This window comes from Podarcis raffonei, chromosome 6, assembly GCF_027172205.1.
Source record: "Podarcis raffonei isolate rPodRaf1 chromosome 6, rPodRaf1.pri, whole genome shotgun sequence".
Lineage (NCBI taxonomy): Eukaryota > Metazoa > Chordata > Lepidosauria > Squamata > Lacertidae > Podarcis > Podarcis raffonei.
The window spans coordinates 24294743-24311166 of record NC_070607.1 but is presented as its reverse complement, the minus strand read 5'-3'; the positions used below and the strand labels follow the sequence as shown (position 1 = coordinate 24311166).

Sequence of the window (16424 nt, the reverse complement as noted above, 5' to 3'; positions counted from 1 at the left end):
GAATTGAAGAAATGTGCTTTTGCTTTGAACCTATTTTGCATTTTGATATTTTTTGTCGTTTTCTTTGTGAGCTGCTTTGAGTTATTTTATATGGTAAAGCAGAATATAGCTTCTTAAGAAATCCCAAAGCAACAGCAGTGTTTTCCCTGTTGCATCAGAATCAGGCAGGAGTCTTGTGGCGCCTTGCAGTCTTAACGCATTTATTGTGGCATAAGCTTTTAAGTGGTCTCTGGTCTACAAAAAGCTCATCCTACATTTAACATGTCAGCCTTTAAGTGCTAAATCGTCTGTTACATTAAATATTTGATTATTGCTTGTTGAGGAGCAGTCTCTTTCCTCTAGCTGACTCTAGCTGCTCTCGTTTTCCTTAGGTGGCATGCAGCGAAAGCTCTCCGTCGCCATCGCGTTTGTAGGTGAAGCAAAAGTGGTTGTCCTAGATGAACCCACTTCAGGAGTTGATCCGTATTCCAGACGATCCATTTGGGACCTCCTGCTGAAGTATCGTTCAGGTAATTTGTCCTCAGAATGAAAACTTGGTTTGGTTTTTTTATTTAAAATCTTTTAATAGCATTCCCTTGTTTCAAAGCTTCTTGATGATGTAAAGATAGCAGTCTCTCTCTGTGTGTATACACAGAAAAGGACCGTGGATTTCAGACAAAGCTGGCTGTGCTTGATCTCTCACTGTCTAAGGCTGCAATTTGTGTTCCATCTACCTGTTAATAATTATACATTCTTTCTGAAGACCTATGAAGGAATCTCCCCATTCAAATGAAAAGGCAGCAAAGATTGACAGATTATAGGGTCTGCATATGCGGTGCACTGAGTATTTGTTTTGGCTAAATTCAGCAGATTAGTTGTTGATTGTTAGTAGCAGTGACAATGCTTAGATTTTTTCCCCCCTTGGGTGGGTGGAATATCTGCCCCAGCCTCTCAGCTTTACATAATTCTCCCATGTTATTGACTGTCAAGCTTTTGTATGCTAAACTCCCTAAGGTTATTAAGTAATGCCTGATTATATAATAGACAAGAGGCCTGCAGCCAGTGTTTTCACAGGTGATTTACTATTTTTTGATCCCATTTAGGGAGAACCATCATTCTGTCTACTCACCACATGGATGAGGCAGACATCCTTGGCGACCGGGTTGCTATCATTTCCCAGGGAAGGCTGCACTGCTCAGGATCCCCTGTTTTCCTAAAGAATTCCTTTGGCACAGGCTTCTATCTCACCTTAGTCCGCAAGATGAAAAACATCCAAGACAGTGGAGGAAAGGAGGCTGTAAGTGTTTGGCACCATTTTGCACAAGTAACCTGTAAGCATTATTCATCCCCTAATATTCAAATACAAATACAGTACACTGTGAGTGACATTTTATTTGTATACATTCTGCTTAATGGGGGGGGGGGAGAACAAGAGGCACTTTAATTAATCAGGGACAGGTAACTGACCTTTCCTGTCCGCAATTGTTCAGAATTCTCTCCAGCTCCGCACCCTTGAAGGTTTGCCAGTGAGGTTCTATAATTCCTACTCTATTGACACCATAGAACGCAGGGCAGTTGAGTGGAAGAGCCTCTAATGTTGGGACAGAAAAAGTGGGTGACAATTGGGTGGAGAGGGGAAGTTGAAAATAAGATGATAATATGCTGAAAAAAGACCATGCAGCTCTAACTCAGTGTTTTCAAAACCTAAAAGTCTAAAATAAAGAACAAGAAATGCTATGATGAAACAAGTCCTTGATCTGAAAGTTCCTATGTGTAAACCAGAAGCTGTTTCTGAGCAATAAGACAACTTACCTTTCTTTGTAATGTATTGGTTGTTAACAGTGATTAATTACCAGTAATCGGCTGTGTTAGCTGGTTTAATATATCATATAAAGAAAGCTCACTCACGTTAGTTAGACCAGACAGTGAATTCTAGTCTGCATCTCCTCAAATCATTTTGCATGTCCAAAATGATAAGGGGGGGGGGTTGTCTATGAGGAAAAGTTGCAGCATTTGAGATTTTTTTAGTTTATAGAAGGGCAAGTACAGTGGTACCTCGGTTTACGAACAGCCCTGTTTATGAACTATTCGGTTTACGACTCTGCAAAACCGGAAGTAGTGTTTCAGTTTGTGAACCTTACCTTGGTCTACGAATGGAAGGGCACCGGTGGTGGGAGGCCTCATTAGGGAAAGCACGCTTTGGTTTAAGAACGGATTTGGTTTAAGACCGGACTTCAGGAACGGATTAAGTTCGTAAACCGAGGTACCACTGTAAGAGATATTTATAAGATTATGTATGGCGTTGATGAATTGGATAGAGAAAAGTTTTTCTCCGTAACTTATGACACTAGAAGTCGTGGACATGCAGTGAAGAGGAAGGTTGGGAGATTCAGGACAGAAATAAGGAGAGCTTAGTTAAAGAGTGGAACTTGCTGCCACAGGTAGCAGAGGTGGCCACGAATTTGGATGGCTTAAAAAAAATGATAAGATGAATTCATGGAGGATAAAGCTATCAATGGCTGGACAACATGGGCCACTGGCCTGATCCAGCCAGCTTGTCTTATGTTCTCATGTCCTCACTCATAATCAAGAACAGCGTACATTTCAGTACCACTTGAATACAAAGGTTACACAAGCCCTTATTATTCTCCGTATTTATTTGTTTTTCCCTCTTAAGGTTTCTAGTTCATCTTTCCACCATTGTCCACAAGATAATTTTAACGATTGCATGTGACTTACGATAGGGCAGCCTTGAACTGCAAAATACAAGGAACACTATAAAAGGCATACCTACAAAATTGCCAACTCCTAGGAACTCCCAACCGAAGTATCAAGCAGTTCCCAAGAATAGCTGGTTCAACAAAGGTTGAAAACAATTATTTGGAAAGCCTGATCAGCAATCATTCCTGACAAACACTATACTTAGTGCGTATTATGATCACATTGAAGCTGATAATGCGACTTGTTCCTCATTCACCTTCCTCTTGCTTATCTGATTTTAGACCTCTTGCAGCCTGGGATCCAAATGCTCATGTTCCTGCTCCAGCTGTGTGCCCACAAACAAAGCCGAAACTGTGGAACAGGAACTGGATGGTGAGAACAGGGTTTGGCCGACTTGTTCATTGCACAACATTATGATAATGTTTATTGAGTTACTTATACCTCCATGGGCCGTAACTATGATAACTAAATGGAGTGTCCATATTCAGAGGCAGCTGGGACAAACAAACTGGGAAGGGCGTTCATGCCTTGCTTGTGCCCCTCTTAAGAGGCCTCTCTGAGGTGTCATCCTCGGAAACAGGATGCTAGGTGGATCCTACTTCTGACCCAGGGGAGATCTTCCTGTGTTTTAGGGCAGGGGTGCCAATGAATAAAATATTGGGGGGCAGGTAAGTCCTGCCCCACATAATCGATCACAAGAAGCAGCACACACCCACCATTCAAATGGCAATGCCCATCAACTTTGGGGGCCCCTGGTTCCCTCAAATATTTGATTGAGGGGGGCAAAGGGACCTTGGCTCCAAGGAGTTGGCTCCTATGGTGATTAGTCTCTAGTAAGCCTCTACATGTACTGTGAATCTTGGGAGGACAGCTCTTCCTAACTGGCTTGTTGGAATTCAAACAACTGTCGATCCAGTATGGCGTAGTGATCAGTGTCAGACTAGGATGTGGGAGACCAGGGCTCAAATCTTGACTCATTTATGAAGCTTACTGGATGACCTTATTCCAGTCATAACCTTCAAGGCCTAGCCTGTATCACATGGTTGTTATGAGGATAAAATGGGGAGGGGGAGAAGAACAATGGAAGGCACCTTCAACTCCTTTGGGGAAAGCTGGGATATAAAGGTCGGAAGCAAGTAAATACTTAAACAAACAAGCAATTCGCCATTCATTTTTTCCAAACTCTGTTCTGCCTCTTTGCAGGTGATGTGAATGAACTAAATGAACTGATCCACCACCATGTTCCAGAAGCCAAGTTAATAGAAAGTATTGGTCAGGAACTTATCTATCTTCTACCCAGTAAGAATTTCAAACAGCGAGCATATGCAAGTCTCTTCAGGGAATTGGAGGAAACCCTGGCAGATGTGGGACTCAGCAGTTTTGGGATCTCCGACACGCCCCTTGAAGAGGTTGTTAACTTTGTGGAGTATTCTCGCTCTCTGTCCCTCCCGCCTTTTCTTTCATAATTTTGGATGGACATTTATACCCTATCAGTAATAAGATTTTTGTAAATATTAAGCGTGTGTCTGAGTTCTTAAGACAACAAGAATCCTATCTGGATTTATGGGGAGCTAATGGTACATTGGGGACACGGGTGGCGCTGTGGGTTAAACCACAGAGCCTAGGACTTGCCAATCAGAAGGTTGGTGGTTCAAATCCCCGTGATGGGGTGAGCTCCTGTTGCTTGGTCCCTGTTCCTGCCAACCTAGCAGTTTGACAGCACGTCAAAGTGCAAGTAGATAAATAGGTACCGCTCCAGCGGGAAGGTAAACGGCGTTTCCGTGCGCTGCTCTGGTTCGCCAGAAGTGGCTTAGTCATGCTGGCCACATGACCCGGAAGCTCCCTCAGCCAGTAAAGTGAGTGCCGCAACCCCAGAGTCGGTCACGACTGGACCTAATGGTCAGGGGTCCCTTTACCTTTACCTTAATGGTACAGTAGGTTCTACTGTTTTCCAGTAAATTCAAGCTCTTTGCCTACATTACTGTGGGGCAGAGGGAAGAGGATGCTCCAAGACCCTCATGTCCCCACAGAACATATTTATGCATCTCTCTTGCAGGTTTTCTTGAAGGTTACAGCAGAGGCTGACCCTGGAATACAGAATGCAGGTAAACTCTCTTGTCATCTAGTACCATGCTAAAAAGTTGATTTAAATATCTGCCACATCTTAATAGACTACTGATTTGAAAACAAGAGCCACTAGTGTGTGGGAAGGGCTGTAGATCAGTGGCAGAACTGTAGAAAGTCCCAGCTCCATTCCCTAGAAGGATGCCTTCTTACATCCCTAGCCATTGGTAGGGTAGGAACAGGGAACTCCAGACCATTATGATCTTAAGCTATGGGTATGTTTTTCTAGAGGTTTCCAGGTGAGGGCATTCTTCAACAATGAAAGGGTTAGGGAACCTATTTGAGCATCGGTTCTAGGTCCAGTGGGGCCATGCTTTTATTTTAGCCATAGCGATGCAAATCCAGAATCAAACAGATGTAGCTCATCAGCTCACAAACTGATGGAAAATGGGGAAGACCTGAACCAGTACGGTAGGCATTTGCTGAGTTTATTTTCTATTAGATCTGTAAACGTTTCCTGCTGCAAGTGTAGCTGTGCTATTATCATGCCACTTTGGAAGTGGTGTTTTCTAAACGATCAAACCCTGGAGAAACTCAACAGTTTCATGAATGGCAAGGCAAAAAATGTAAATAAAGAAATTGGCATGGCAACTTTGATCTGCAAACTTTAGGAGCTGCACAAGAGAACGGTGCTGCTGGACAAGAAGAGGGAGCCCACCAGACTGCTCCAGCAGCCAATGGCACTTCTCGGATGCCTGTGGCACAGGAAGGGGATGGGAGCGGCGGGAAAGGATCGAGGCAGAACAAAGGTTGCCAACTTACCTTTCAGCAGATCAAAGCACTTTTCATCAAACGATTCCACCACAGTACACGTAGCTTTAAAGACTTCCTTGCTCAGGTATGTGCTCCTCCATTACAGTCACAAGGGCTTCTTCCAGGCCCATGTGGGGTGGGGGGGCAGCCCAGTATACTGCCCCCATTTTTCAGAGGGCTAAGCTGGCCAGGGGCCCCACCTCCTGGCTTTTTTGTTTGAGTTTAGAACTTTATTCTAACAAGACTCCCGCTCCGGGCCTCAGACAAACTCTGCACATGCCTAGTTTCTTCCATATGGCATTCACAATTATACACACCTGCATTTATAACAGGCTTAAGGGGAGAAAGAAGTACAGTCTTATTGTAAAAGCACCTCACTACATTATAAGCCTATCACTGGGCTGTACTTAAAAATGCAGCCCGATAAACCAGATCCTAAAACATTCTTTCCAGATACAAATCAAGCTAAGGCCAGCTTCTGTCAATTAATTTCATTGGGAGTATACAGTCTACAACAAATTATACCAGGTCTTCAGAATTACCCAGAGCAGCATACATACGTACTGCCACTAATTTGCTATTGACATCAGGGTGATGATATAAATTCTGCTATCAACTTGCTGCACGTTTTAATAACAGCAGCCAAGTATGTAGCTGTTTTTGTTTTTTTAAATGATGAGATCTTAGAACAGAGACATCCACTTGAGTAGGTGGGCTATTGTCCTTTACTGTCAATGATGCATCCCATTACAATTAAGAAAACAACACGCTTCTGTAAGAGAAGCCCAATTGTGCAAGTTCGATTTGAGTGGAGAACAAGGTATCCAAATACAGACAAAAACTGAGAACAAAATCGTCGTATTCCATAGGTACTGAAAACTCCATGTATCCATATATGTGGAGAGGTCATAGCTCTGGCAGAGCACATTGATTTGTGTGCAGAAGGTCCCATTGTAAACCGTACTGAGCTTGATGGAGCAATGGTCTGACTTGTGAAGAGGGGTCTTCCTCTGTTCCTACATTCTTATAATCTATGTTCCTACATTCTTATAATCTTCCTATGTTCCCACATTCTTATAATCTCTAGTTATATACTAATATGCTATTAACATAATGTGCTATAGCATAATAAAAAGGTAAAGGTACCCCTGCCCGTACGGGCCAGTCTTGACAGACTCTGGGGTTGTGCGCCCATCTCACTTAAGAGGCCAGGGGCCAGCGCTGTCCGGAGACACTTCCGGGTCACGTGGCCAGTGTGACAAAGCTGCATCTGGCGAGCCAGCGCAGCACACGGAAACGCCGTTTACCGTCCCGCCAGTAAGCGGTCCCTATTTATCTACTTGCACCCGGGGGTGCTTTTGAACTGCTAGGTTGGCAGGCGCTGGGACCGAGCAACGGGAGCGCACCCCGCCGCGGGGATTCGAACCGCTGACCTTTCGATCGGCAAGCCCTAGGTGCTGAGGCTTTTACCCACAGCGCCACCCGCGTCCCACTATAGCATAATACTGTATGCTATTAGCTTATGCTGCCATTCTCTTTAAATTTGGGACGATTAAAGAAAAACGTGAGTTATAAAATGCAGATTTGACTCTTATTCTTTGATGTATGACATGTAGTGTTATCAGACCTATGTGGACTTCCAGCACAAGTGTCCACTTGTGTTGTTAGTCAGTGCGCTTCTGTGTTATCTGAGTGGTACTTGGATACCGCTGGTGTGCTGTGAACCCTGCCGGTGGCTGACATTTTCCATATTGCCTGCAGATTGTTCTACCTGCCAGCTTTGTGCTCCTGGCTCTGATACTTACAGTAATCATTCCTCCATTTGGTGAATACCCCAGTTTAACTCTCCACCCTTGGATCTATGGGCACCAGTTCACTTTCTTCAGGTCAGAGAAGACCTTCCTCGCTCGTTCCTAAATAGCACTTGTGGTGCCTTGTTGCTGAGTGGATTCTAGTTCCCTGCTGCTTCATTCCGGTTTAAATCATGCAAATGTAGTCCGTAGTTAGCTGCTGAAGTCATTCTCAGACTTTTTCAGATCACAACTGATCTTTTCTTCCAGCCTAGATTTTCCATCTTCCTCCTGGCTAGCTAGCGTCATGTTTTTGGCGTAACAGTAGCACTGCCCTACCTTCTAGGATTGTTGCTAGCTAATTCAGTAGATCCATTAAAATGCCGTGTACAATTTCTGCTTTGTTTGAGATACTTTGGCTTCTGTGTAATGAAAACAAGATACTGGGTTTGCTGCTCAATATTTTTCTTTTTCTGTCCATCCACACTGCTCTAAATAGCTAAGTTATTGCAGTGTCAAAAATATGCAGATAGGTGATGTCTGGGTGAATGTGAATGCTTGTCACTTATGGCCAGTTTGTATAACCTCAAACATGAAAAAACCTGTGGGCACACACACCATATTGATGTGTGTCACTTGTATACATGTGTGTGCTCCATTTCCATAATTTTTCCACCTGGAAAGCAGGATGGAAAGATTGTATGAAACCAGTACAAAATACATACAGACTCTCTGAACCAGCCCAAAGCATTAGACTATATGGAAAATGTGTGGATAACCAGGAGATATGGATGGACAAGGTACAGCACAGGGAATTATCTCTCTGACACAAAAACTATTGTCTTCTTGTTAGCAAGGAATGCATGTGTGTGTGGTTTTCACTTTGCATTTAGAAATCAGTGCCTTGGTCATGGGTCGAAAATGCCCTTGTCCTTCCTATAATCCTTTTACACTTAGTATGCCTTAGCCTACAATGGGCAGTTGATCATTAACATATCCTGTGGCTTGACCCTACCTGTGTGATCAGCCGATTTTCATTCGCCACTATCTTGCTTCTGCAGTCAGCATCTTTTTATAACCTTAAATCTCATCCAATCTCATTAGCAATGAGCGGCCTGGCAGCGAGCAGATGGTTTCTCTTATTGACGCCTTCTTAAATAAACCGGGATTTGGAAATCGCTGCTTGAAGAGAGAGACCCTTCAGTAAGTCACTTTGTTCTCTCTACTAATCTAATCTATTCAATTGCAGGGTGGCATCAGTAGTGCTTGAAACAGTAGGGAACTGGCCTCGGAAGTTTCCCAGCCAGTGAAAATCTTGGAGAATGTTGTTGTCACCAGTGACAAAGCTGTTGGTTTAATTATTTTATTTCCGAATTTGTAAACTGCTTTTCACCATAGACGGTCACAAAGCAGTTTACAGAACAATCATGAAATAAATTCATCAATCAAATGACATGGTGAGGTTACAGGGAACCAGGCAGAGGGCCTTCTTGGTAGTGGTGCCTGCACTGTGGAAAACCCTCCCATCAGATGTCAAAGAGATACAAACTTCCATAGACATCTGAAGGCAGCCCTGTATTGGGAAGCTTTTCATGTGTGATGTTCTGTTGTGTTTTTGTATATTCTGTTGGAAGCTGCCCAGAGTGGCGGGGGAAACCGAGTCAGATGGGCAGTGTGTATATATATAATAGTACAAACCTAAAATAAGCATAATGCAATTTACTCAAAATACCTCCTGTAATAAAAAGTGCCTTAAGTTCAGCAGCGCAAGGGACCTTTCTGATCTCAACTGTGAGGGAGTTCCACAGAGTCAGACCCACAATTGAATTCATGACCCCTGTGCTGTGTAGAGAAACACAGCAAAGCACCCCAAATTTAAGAGAATAAAAATATGAAATACAAAGAAAGGTTCTGTGTAAGGACTTAGGGGTTGCTCCACACATGGGTTGCCTCCACAGTATCTATTGGTGTTCACAACAGCTCCATTAATGTCAAGATGTGCCCCTTGGCTCAAAAAGCTTGAGAAACCCTGGCCTAGATGTGCCCCAAACAGGTTTACTGGTGACAAGTATGGGCTTGTAGTATAAATAGCCCTTTAGTTACAGGATAGGTGATTAGGACTGGGCAATGTATTCATACACTGTCCAAAACTGGTTTGAAGTCCACATTGTGGTAACGGTTTTGTAACATTGGACATGGCAATATATCGCAAATCACAATGTGTGTCTGTGCTATGTAAAAAGTGATGATAAGGGAAAAATCATGAAGCCAGTCATCACTTCTCTCATGATTCTTGCCGTGCCCCTGTTGCTCTGTACTAAACAATACCAGTTGCAACAATATTTTAAAAATAAAAATGGATCCATTTTAGACTCCTAAGTAGTAGCAGTTGCCAAAACATTACCCCATTCACCTCTACATAACTCCATCCTTGTTTCAGACATCGTGAGATATCGCAATGTTTAGCTCGTGATACTGTATATCATGAAGTTGAAAACCTAACATCGCTCAGCCCTATACCTGATACATGGAGTTGGGTTTGTAATGTGTTTAAGGAAACTGCTCCTTTTTAACGGTTGGTACTGTAAAGGCGAGATATATAATTGCAAGTTTTCTGAGATCTAGCATGGCCCGTTTGATATTAACATTGCTAATGAGATCATCTGTGCTCGTCTCCTTGTGTAGGAACTACCCTTGCGTTAATGCATCATTTGCCTGGAAGACACCGGCTGTTCCTTATAACATAGCTGCCCTTTTCCAAACTAATATGTGGCATCCCCAGAACCCCTCACCATCCTGCAAATGTAGTACTCGGAAGAAACTCACCATGCTACCGGAGTGTCCTTTGGGAGCTGGAGGACTTCCTCCCCCACAGGTAAGAAAGACTTCTTGGTTGCCATTTGCCTGTTTGAAGCACTGTGGTTGCCACTGAATTGGTTTCAGGTGGATCAAAAGTATGCTAACACACACACACACAACCAAATTTTGCATTTGCAATACATTTGTGTTACTTTCCATAATTTGCTTCACTTACTCAGTTTGTCAGTTGTAGTATTTGGCCATCTTGGAAAGATTGCTATAGTGGAAATAAGCATGTGGGGATATGGGGAGCCACAGTAGAAGGGCAGCAGCTATGATATTTTTTAAAGTTTGAGACACTCCTTTGGAAACATGCAGATTTCTTTCGGCCGCTTTTCTATAACCAAAAGCTCCCAAAAGAACCCAGTTTTGCACCAAATGCTACAGTATGTTACATAGCATATATTGAAAACATGTAGAGGAAACCCTTTTAATACACGAAGGAGCGATTCACAAGTAAAATGTAAATGGATGTTAAGGGAGTCCTGTTGAGTATCCTTATATAATTCTGGTTCAAATGTAACATTAAACCATGGTTATGACAACAAGCCATTGTCAGCCTCAGGTCTGTATCCAGCTGGCTCTTCTTATTCAGTTACACCTTGTGTAAGAAGCTTATTGTGGATTTGCTTTTTGTGGAGTTGATCCAATGTGCTTGTGAAATGCAGCTTGGATCTGGGAGACCCGAGTTCAAATCCTATTCAGCTTTTGTGGGCTCACCTTTGGAGTATGTCCCAAGCTTTCTACCTCACTGCCCTGATCTGTTAAAATAGAATAGAGATTTGCCTCTCATGATGGTTGTAAAGATAATTTAGAAAAGTAATATCACTTTTAATAGTTAAGCTGCAAGAGAGAGATTCATTTGTTAATAATCTTGTTGGGCAACTGCCAAACTGAACATTGAGGTTTCATTATCTGCTTTTTTCCCAGAAAACAGGGCTGTGCGGAAAAACAATTTCACAACGCTCTTCTTGAAATAGGTTGTTGGTCATATTTTGTTACTTTGAAAAAACCCTCATGCATAGTCTCATTTGTCTTCTAATGAAGGGTAGTGCTGCCACTCTGTGGTTAAATTCATATACTACGTGTGGATGGTTGTTTTTGCTAGCTGCCAAGTTGTTTCTTGTCTTTTAATTCCCCAAAGCTGTAATGACACTAGTTCGCAATCGAGAAGATTCATTGCTAGGGTTTTGAGTGTCATTTGCATTCATTTTTAGGGTGAGGTTTATCAAAGCTTACAAATATTTTGGTAGCCTTCAGTGAAACTTGCCTGGCTTTTGATTGCAAATTGCTGATATTTTATGTGATCTGAATTCAAGATATAGAAAAAGACCAGAAGTTCCTCTTGAAACTTCAAGTAGTCAGGGTAGTTCTATGGTTTCAGCAGAGGAGCCATTTCTCACTGTAAATCAAAATTAGCAATCACTGCTGTGTGACCTCTTTCTGTGCCTGCCTCTCTGAACTGCCAAATTCTAACCATGAGGGGTTTAACAGTTGTTTTCTTAATCCATTTGTCCTTTTCTTTGCCTTTTAGAGAGCTCAGCGTAGCACAGAAATTCTTCAGGATCTCACTCATCGAAATATTTCCGATTTCCTGGTGAAAACCTATCCCACCCTCATAAGAAGCAGGTTGGAAACTTTTTTTTTCAAATCCACAGCAGCTTGTATAGACTGAGGCTCTGAACAATTACCTTGAAATGGTTTGAATAGTTTTATGAGTGGTAGATTAATGAGTGGTAGTCAGGAACAATGATAGAGGGTAAGATCACTCGCCATCCGAGTAAGGATTAGACATTCTTGTGAAGTCACACTCAGCAGCATCCAATGAAGTACTTCCACTCGCGCAATGGAACTTCCCCTCCCTCTCCTCCCTGCCCGTGTCCTCCCCAAATCTGTGGGGAGATGAGGAGGGGAAATTCCATTGCAAAGCCAAATGTCCTTGCGCTTTGAAAATACTCTTATTGAAAACACTCTTATACAGCCCATTGTCCCCAGATATTTTATTCAGCAGTTCCCTGAATCTGAAAGAACCCGACTTTGTGTGGAATATAATATTTTCATTTTCTTTTGCAGTTTGAAGAGCAAATACTGGGTCAATGAGAAAAGGTAGGAAAGCACTGTAGGTTTTCTGTTGAATTTTGAAGCCTAAAGACTTTGCTAAAGCATAACAGATAGCATGATATGACTAACCTAGTCGTTATCTGGTTTATAATTATATTCCATACTCAACATTGAGTAATGTACTTCTTTTCTCTAAGAAAGGCACATTTATTCTTAAGGGAATGTTCAGTATATCAATCTATTCATAGAAAGATGGGGTTCTCCATGACCAATTGATGGTCATGTCCTCTTTGTGTTTTAGATATGGAGGAATCTCCATTGGAGGAAAACTCCCAATACTGCATGTCACTGGAGAGCAGATTGTTGGTTTTCTGAGAGATCTTGGTCAGATGATGAACATAACAGGGGTAAGCAAGGATTGTTCTGATTTTATGCAATCGTAAACTCTCCCCACCCCATGTCTATAGGCATTAAAGTATGTTTACAATGCAGAAAAATTTAGCCCTTGCTTTCTGCTATTTAGGGTGAAGCAACAATGGCTGCCTCGAAAGAAATGGCAAATTTTCTTAAGTACATGGAAACTGAATACAATATTAAGGTATTTTTTTATATTTAAGACTAAACCTTTCAATGTTTAGAAGCACTATATCAGGGATAGGGAACCTGTGTCCTTACCAATGATGTTGCATTTCAACTCCCATCTTCCTTGACCACCGGCCCTGCTGCCTGTGGCCGATGTAGTCCCAGCATCTGGAGGGCCACAGGTTTCCCATCCATGCACTATGGGATCCTGCAAAACCTAGGGCTTATCAACACTTCCTCTTGTCCCACTGCTTTCCCCTGGGGGGAAACCACTCTTTAATGCTCAGTCAGAGCAAATGGCAATTCGGGCTTCCTCCAGGTAGACATTTGCTCCAATTGAGCACTAAAGAGTGAGGTATCCCTGGGAAAGGAGTGGGACAAATAAAAAAACCACTCGAACCCATTGCTTTCTAGGCACAGGACCCCTAGTCAAAAATAGACAAGTTTTCCCTTTCCTGGCATTTAACACTCACACCTAAGGGAACAGTGGCTTTGTTGTATTACCTTAACTGAGAAGGAAGGAAGAGAGGTAGGAAGGAAAAGAAAGAAAGAAAGACTATTTAAGATATGAAAAGGGGTTTTTATTTGCTTTTTAGAGGGAAAGGCAAGCATGAAATTTTGGGATGAATGCCACCTGTTTCAAGACATGAAGTACCACCCCAACAAAGTTCTGAGATCTTGACCCATTTCCACTTATATAGCCAGGTTGTGAAATAAAGAAGTGGCAGAACTTGCCTTGCTCAAGTTGCTAATGAGCTAACTTCCTCTGCCAGGTGTGGTTTAACAACAAAGGCTGGCATGCCATGGTCAGTTTTCTCAACATAGCCAACAATGCAATCCTGAGAGCCAATCTGCAGACTGGCAAAGACCCCGAGGAATACGGCATAACTGCTATCAATCATCCACTGAACCTCACAAAGGAGCAGCTCTCTGAAGTCACTGTGTAAGCAATTAATGTTTGCTGTTATGTATCCGTCCGTTCTTGCTAGCATGGGTACCGTGACTTGGAATGTGCCTGTATGAAAGATAAAAATATTTATGATACTTTCACTAAGTATAGTGCAGAAATCAAGCTACTCTTTAATTTAGTTAGAACCTGTCCTTTCATTTAGCAACAGGTTTAGGGTGAACAGAAGACAGAGGTTGCTTTCAGGTAGTAGTTTATTGTGGAATTGGTGCTGCTCATGTATGCAGGGTGTTTTTCCCGGTGTCATCAAATGCCAGCCCATACTTTTTTTTTTAACATTTAATCTATATTTCCTCTTACTTATTTAAAAATACTATGTTTTTCACCTAGATTCACTGCTGGTGTGGCAACCCAATGGCACATTTTCCAAGTTATTTCTGGGTGGGCAGGTTTGTCACATATTTAGTGACATTTTGATAGGTGCTCGTGAACACTACACCACTACTTCTGTTTGTTCAATGGCGTGCATCCTAGCCACGTTGCTTCTGGCTGCTCAGATGATGTGAGGGGGCTTATATTCACCAATTGCCACATGCTTGGAGATGTAATCTTGTGAGATCTTGAGAGAACCTCAGTTCTGTGGTGACAGTACACATACATCGAGGTGTTGTTGTTTGTTTTTTAAACAATAATAATACAACTCTTGATCATTAGCTGTCCCCATCTACTTTTCTTCCTGCAGGCTGACCACTTCAGTAGATGCTGTTGTTGCCATCTGTGTGATCTTTGCCATGTCTTTCATCCCAGCAAGCTTTGTCTTATACCTTATCCAAGAACGGATGACCAAAGCCAAGCACCTTCAGTTCGTCAGCGGTGTGAGGCCTTTTGTTTACTGGTTTACCAATTTCCTTTGGGACATTGTAAGTAGCCGATGGGCATGATGTAAGAAAGTACAGAGGAGGCCCACTGCTCAGTGGTAGTGCATGCAAAATGTTGTAGGTTCAGTCCCTGGCATCTCCAGGTAGGGCTAAGATACACCTCTATTTGAAATCCTGGAGACCTGCTGCCAGCCACTGTAGACAGTACTGAGCTAGATGGAGCAATCGCCCGACTTGTTATAAGGCAGCTCCTTATATATATGTCACATATGTTGTTGAATGGACTCCAATGAGCCCAGTAAAATACTGTCATGCAGCCTTTCCACAAAACCTTGTTGCAGCAGACACCCAGCTCTTTCTAATCAGATAAAATCAGCCCAATCCATGTCATATTATTTACCTTGAAGTGATGAATTTAAATTTTCATTGTGATTTATGCAGTTGCCTGATGTTGAATCGTATCACTGATTGCCCCAGCAATGCCACAAGATCCTTTACTGTAGGTGCCAGAGCCCATTCTAGCACTTATCCATATAAAAATGTTTTGCCCATTATGGACAGTGCAGCTAACCCCCGGCCTGGGACCCTTAAGCATTTTTTTCTAAGATGCTGCCAAGTTTGGTGGTGGTGGTGGCAAAAAGGAGAAGAAATAAAAGCAGGCACAGTGATTAAACAAATCGCCCTCTTCCTCATTCCTAAAGTCAGACATTTGATAAGGAGGTGATAACTCAGCTAGCCGATCTGCACTGATCAGCTGGGAAGGGGGCCTGTGTGCATGTGAGAAGGAGTGTGGGGTTGCCACACCTCAAGGTTGGTCAAGGGTGAATGCAGCCCATCAGAGCAACAATGGTTAGCCAACCCTTCCTGCCACCTTCTTTTTAAAGAAGACCCAACAAAAATATTCCAAACTCAAGTATATAATATAATATAATATAATATAATATAATATAATATAATATAATATAATAATATGCTGATTGATGATGATGATTTTCCAGCTAAGGCCTATATTTCTGGGCAGCTTTCCTGTTTCACCAGAAGAATAATATACACAGTAGAAAGCATCCTGGAAAATATTGGAAAAGCTGCTGCAAAATTTGGGGATATGGCTCCAAACGATTTCCAGGTGTTTTATTTGTTTGTAATGAGTTTTCATTTTCTTCCCCCTGTGCCAGGTCAATTATGCAGTGAGTGCTGGCTTGGTAGTGGGAATATTCATTGGTTTCAAAAAGAAAGCATACACGTCCCCAAGCAACCTTCCTGCACTTATCGCATTGCTGCTTCTATATGGGTAAGTATTTTCATTAATTCTTAACAAGGCCAGAGACGTTCAAAATATGGGTGTCTCTTATATTGAGTGGGTGCTTGTTTCATTTATTTAAGTACCAGTTTATACTTTTCAGAAACGAAGTCTCAAAGCGGTTTACAACCTGTATTAAAAGCAACAAATGAAGCATTACAGAATATCAAGATAAAATATTACAGATGAAGGTCAAATATAAAATACAGATTCAAAGAGGTGTAATTTTTAAAAAAGTATTCTCTTAAAGTTGACATTAAGGATAAAAATCACCTGAAAAAATCCAATTAACTTCCACAAAACAGCATTGTTAGTAACTAGAAATAACTGTGATAGTAACACAATATGTTACGTGGAAATTCTTTGTTAGGTGAGTGTTTGCATAAAAAGTTTATGATTTCCAATGGAATAAGGAGTATTTTCCTATGTGGGAATAAGTGAATTTTTGCATATCAAATGGGCAGATAGTG

At 42.1% G+C, this 16424-nt stretch overlaps 2 protein-coding genes across 3 annotated transcripts in view; one reads left to right on the top strand and one right to left on the bottom strand.

Moving 5' to 3' along the window:
* Positions 1-16424, top strand: part of ABCA4 (ATP binding cassette subfamily A member 4) — a 100879-nt gene that overhangs the window by 75967 nt on the left and 8488 nt on the right. The window contains exons 23-38 of the mRNA XM_053390974.1: positions 372-509; positions 1083-1276; positions 2982-3072; positions 3904-4109; positions 4757-4805; positions 5436-5791; positions 7324-7463; positions 8472-8570; positions 10053-10242; positions 11761-11855; positions 12300-12332; positions 12589-12694; positions 12811-12885; positions 13643-13812; positions 14519-14696; positions 15830-15945. Coding sequence (XP_053246949.1) covers positions 372-509; positions 1083-1276; positions 2982-3072; positions 3904-4109; positions 4757-4805; positions 5436-5791; positions 7324-7463; positions 8472-8570; positions 10053-10242; positions 11761-11855; positions 12300-12332; positions 12589-12694; positions 12811-12885; positions 13643-13812; positions 14519-14696; positions 15830-15945 — 2236 coding nt within the window. The remainder of the gene's footprint in view (positions 1-371; positions 510-1082; positions 1277-2981; positions 3073-3903; positions 4110-4756; positions 4806-5435; positions 5792-7323; positions 7464-8471; positions 8571-10052; positions 10243-11760; positions 11856-12299; positions 12333-12588; positions 12695-12810; positions 12886-13642; positions 13813-14518; positions 14697-15829; positions 15946-16424) is intronic.
* Positions 8507-16424, bottom strand: part of LOC128415460 (very-long-chain enoyl-CoA reductase-like) — a 46711-nt gene continuing 38793 nt past the window's right edge. Inside the window, exon 15 of one of the 2 annotated variants that reach the window (XR_008330972.1) lies at positions 8507-8546. The gene's annotated coding sequence lies outside the window, so the exon portion shown is untranslated. Of the gene's footprint in view, positions 8547-10642; positions 10988-16424 lie in introns of those variants that run through there. The other variant, XR_008330973.1, reaches the window with a different exon arrangement.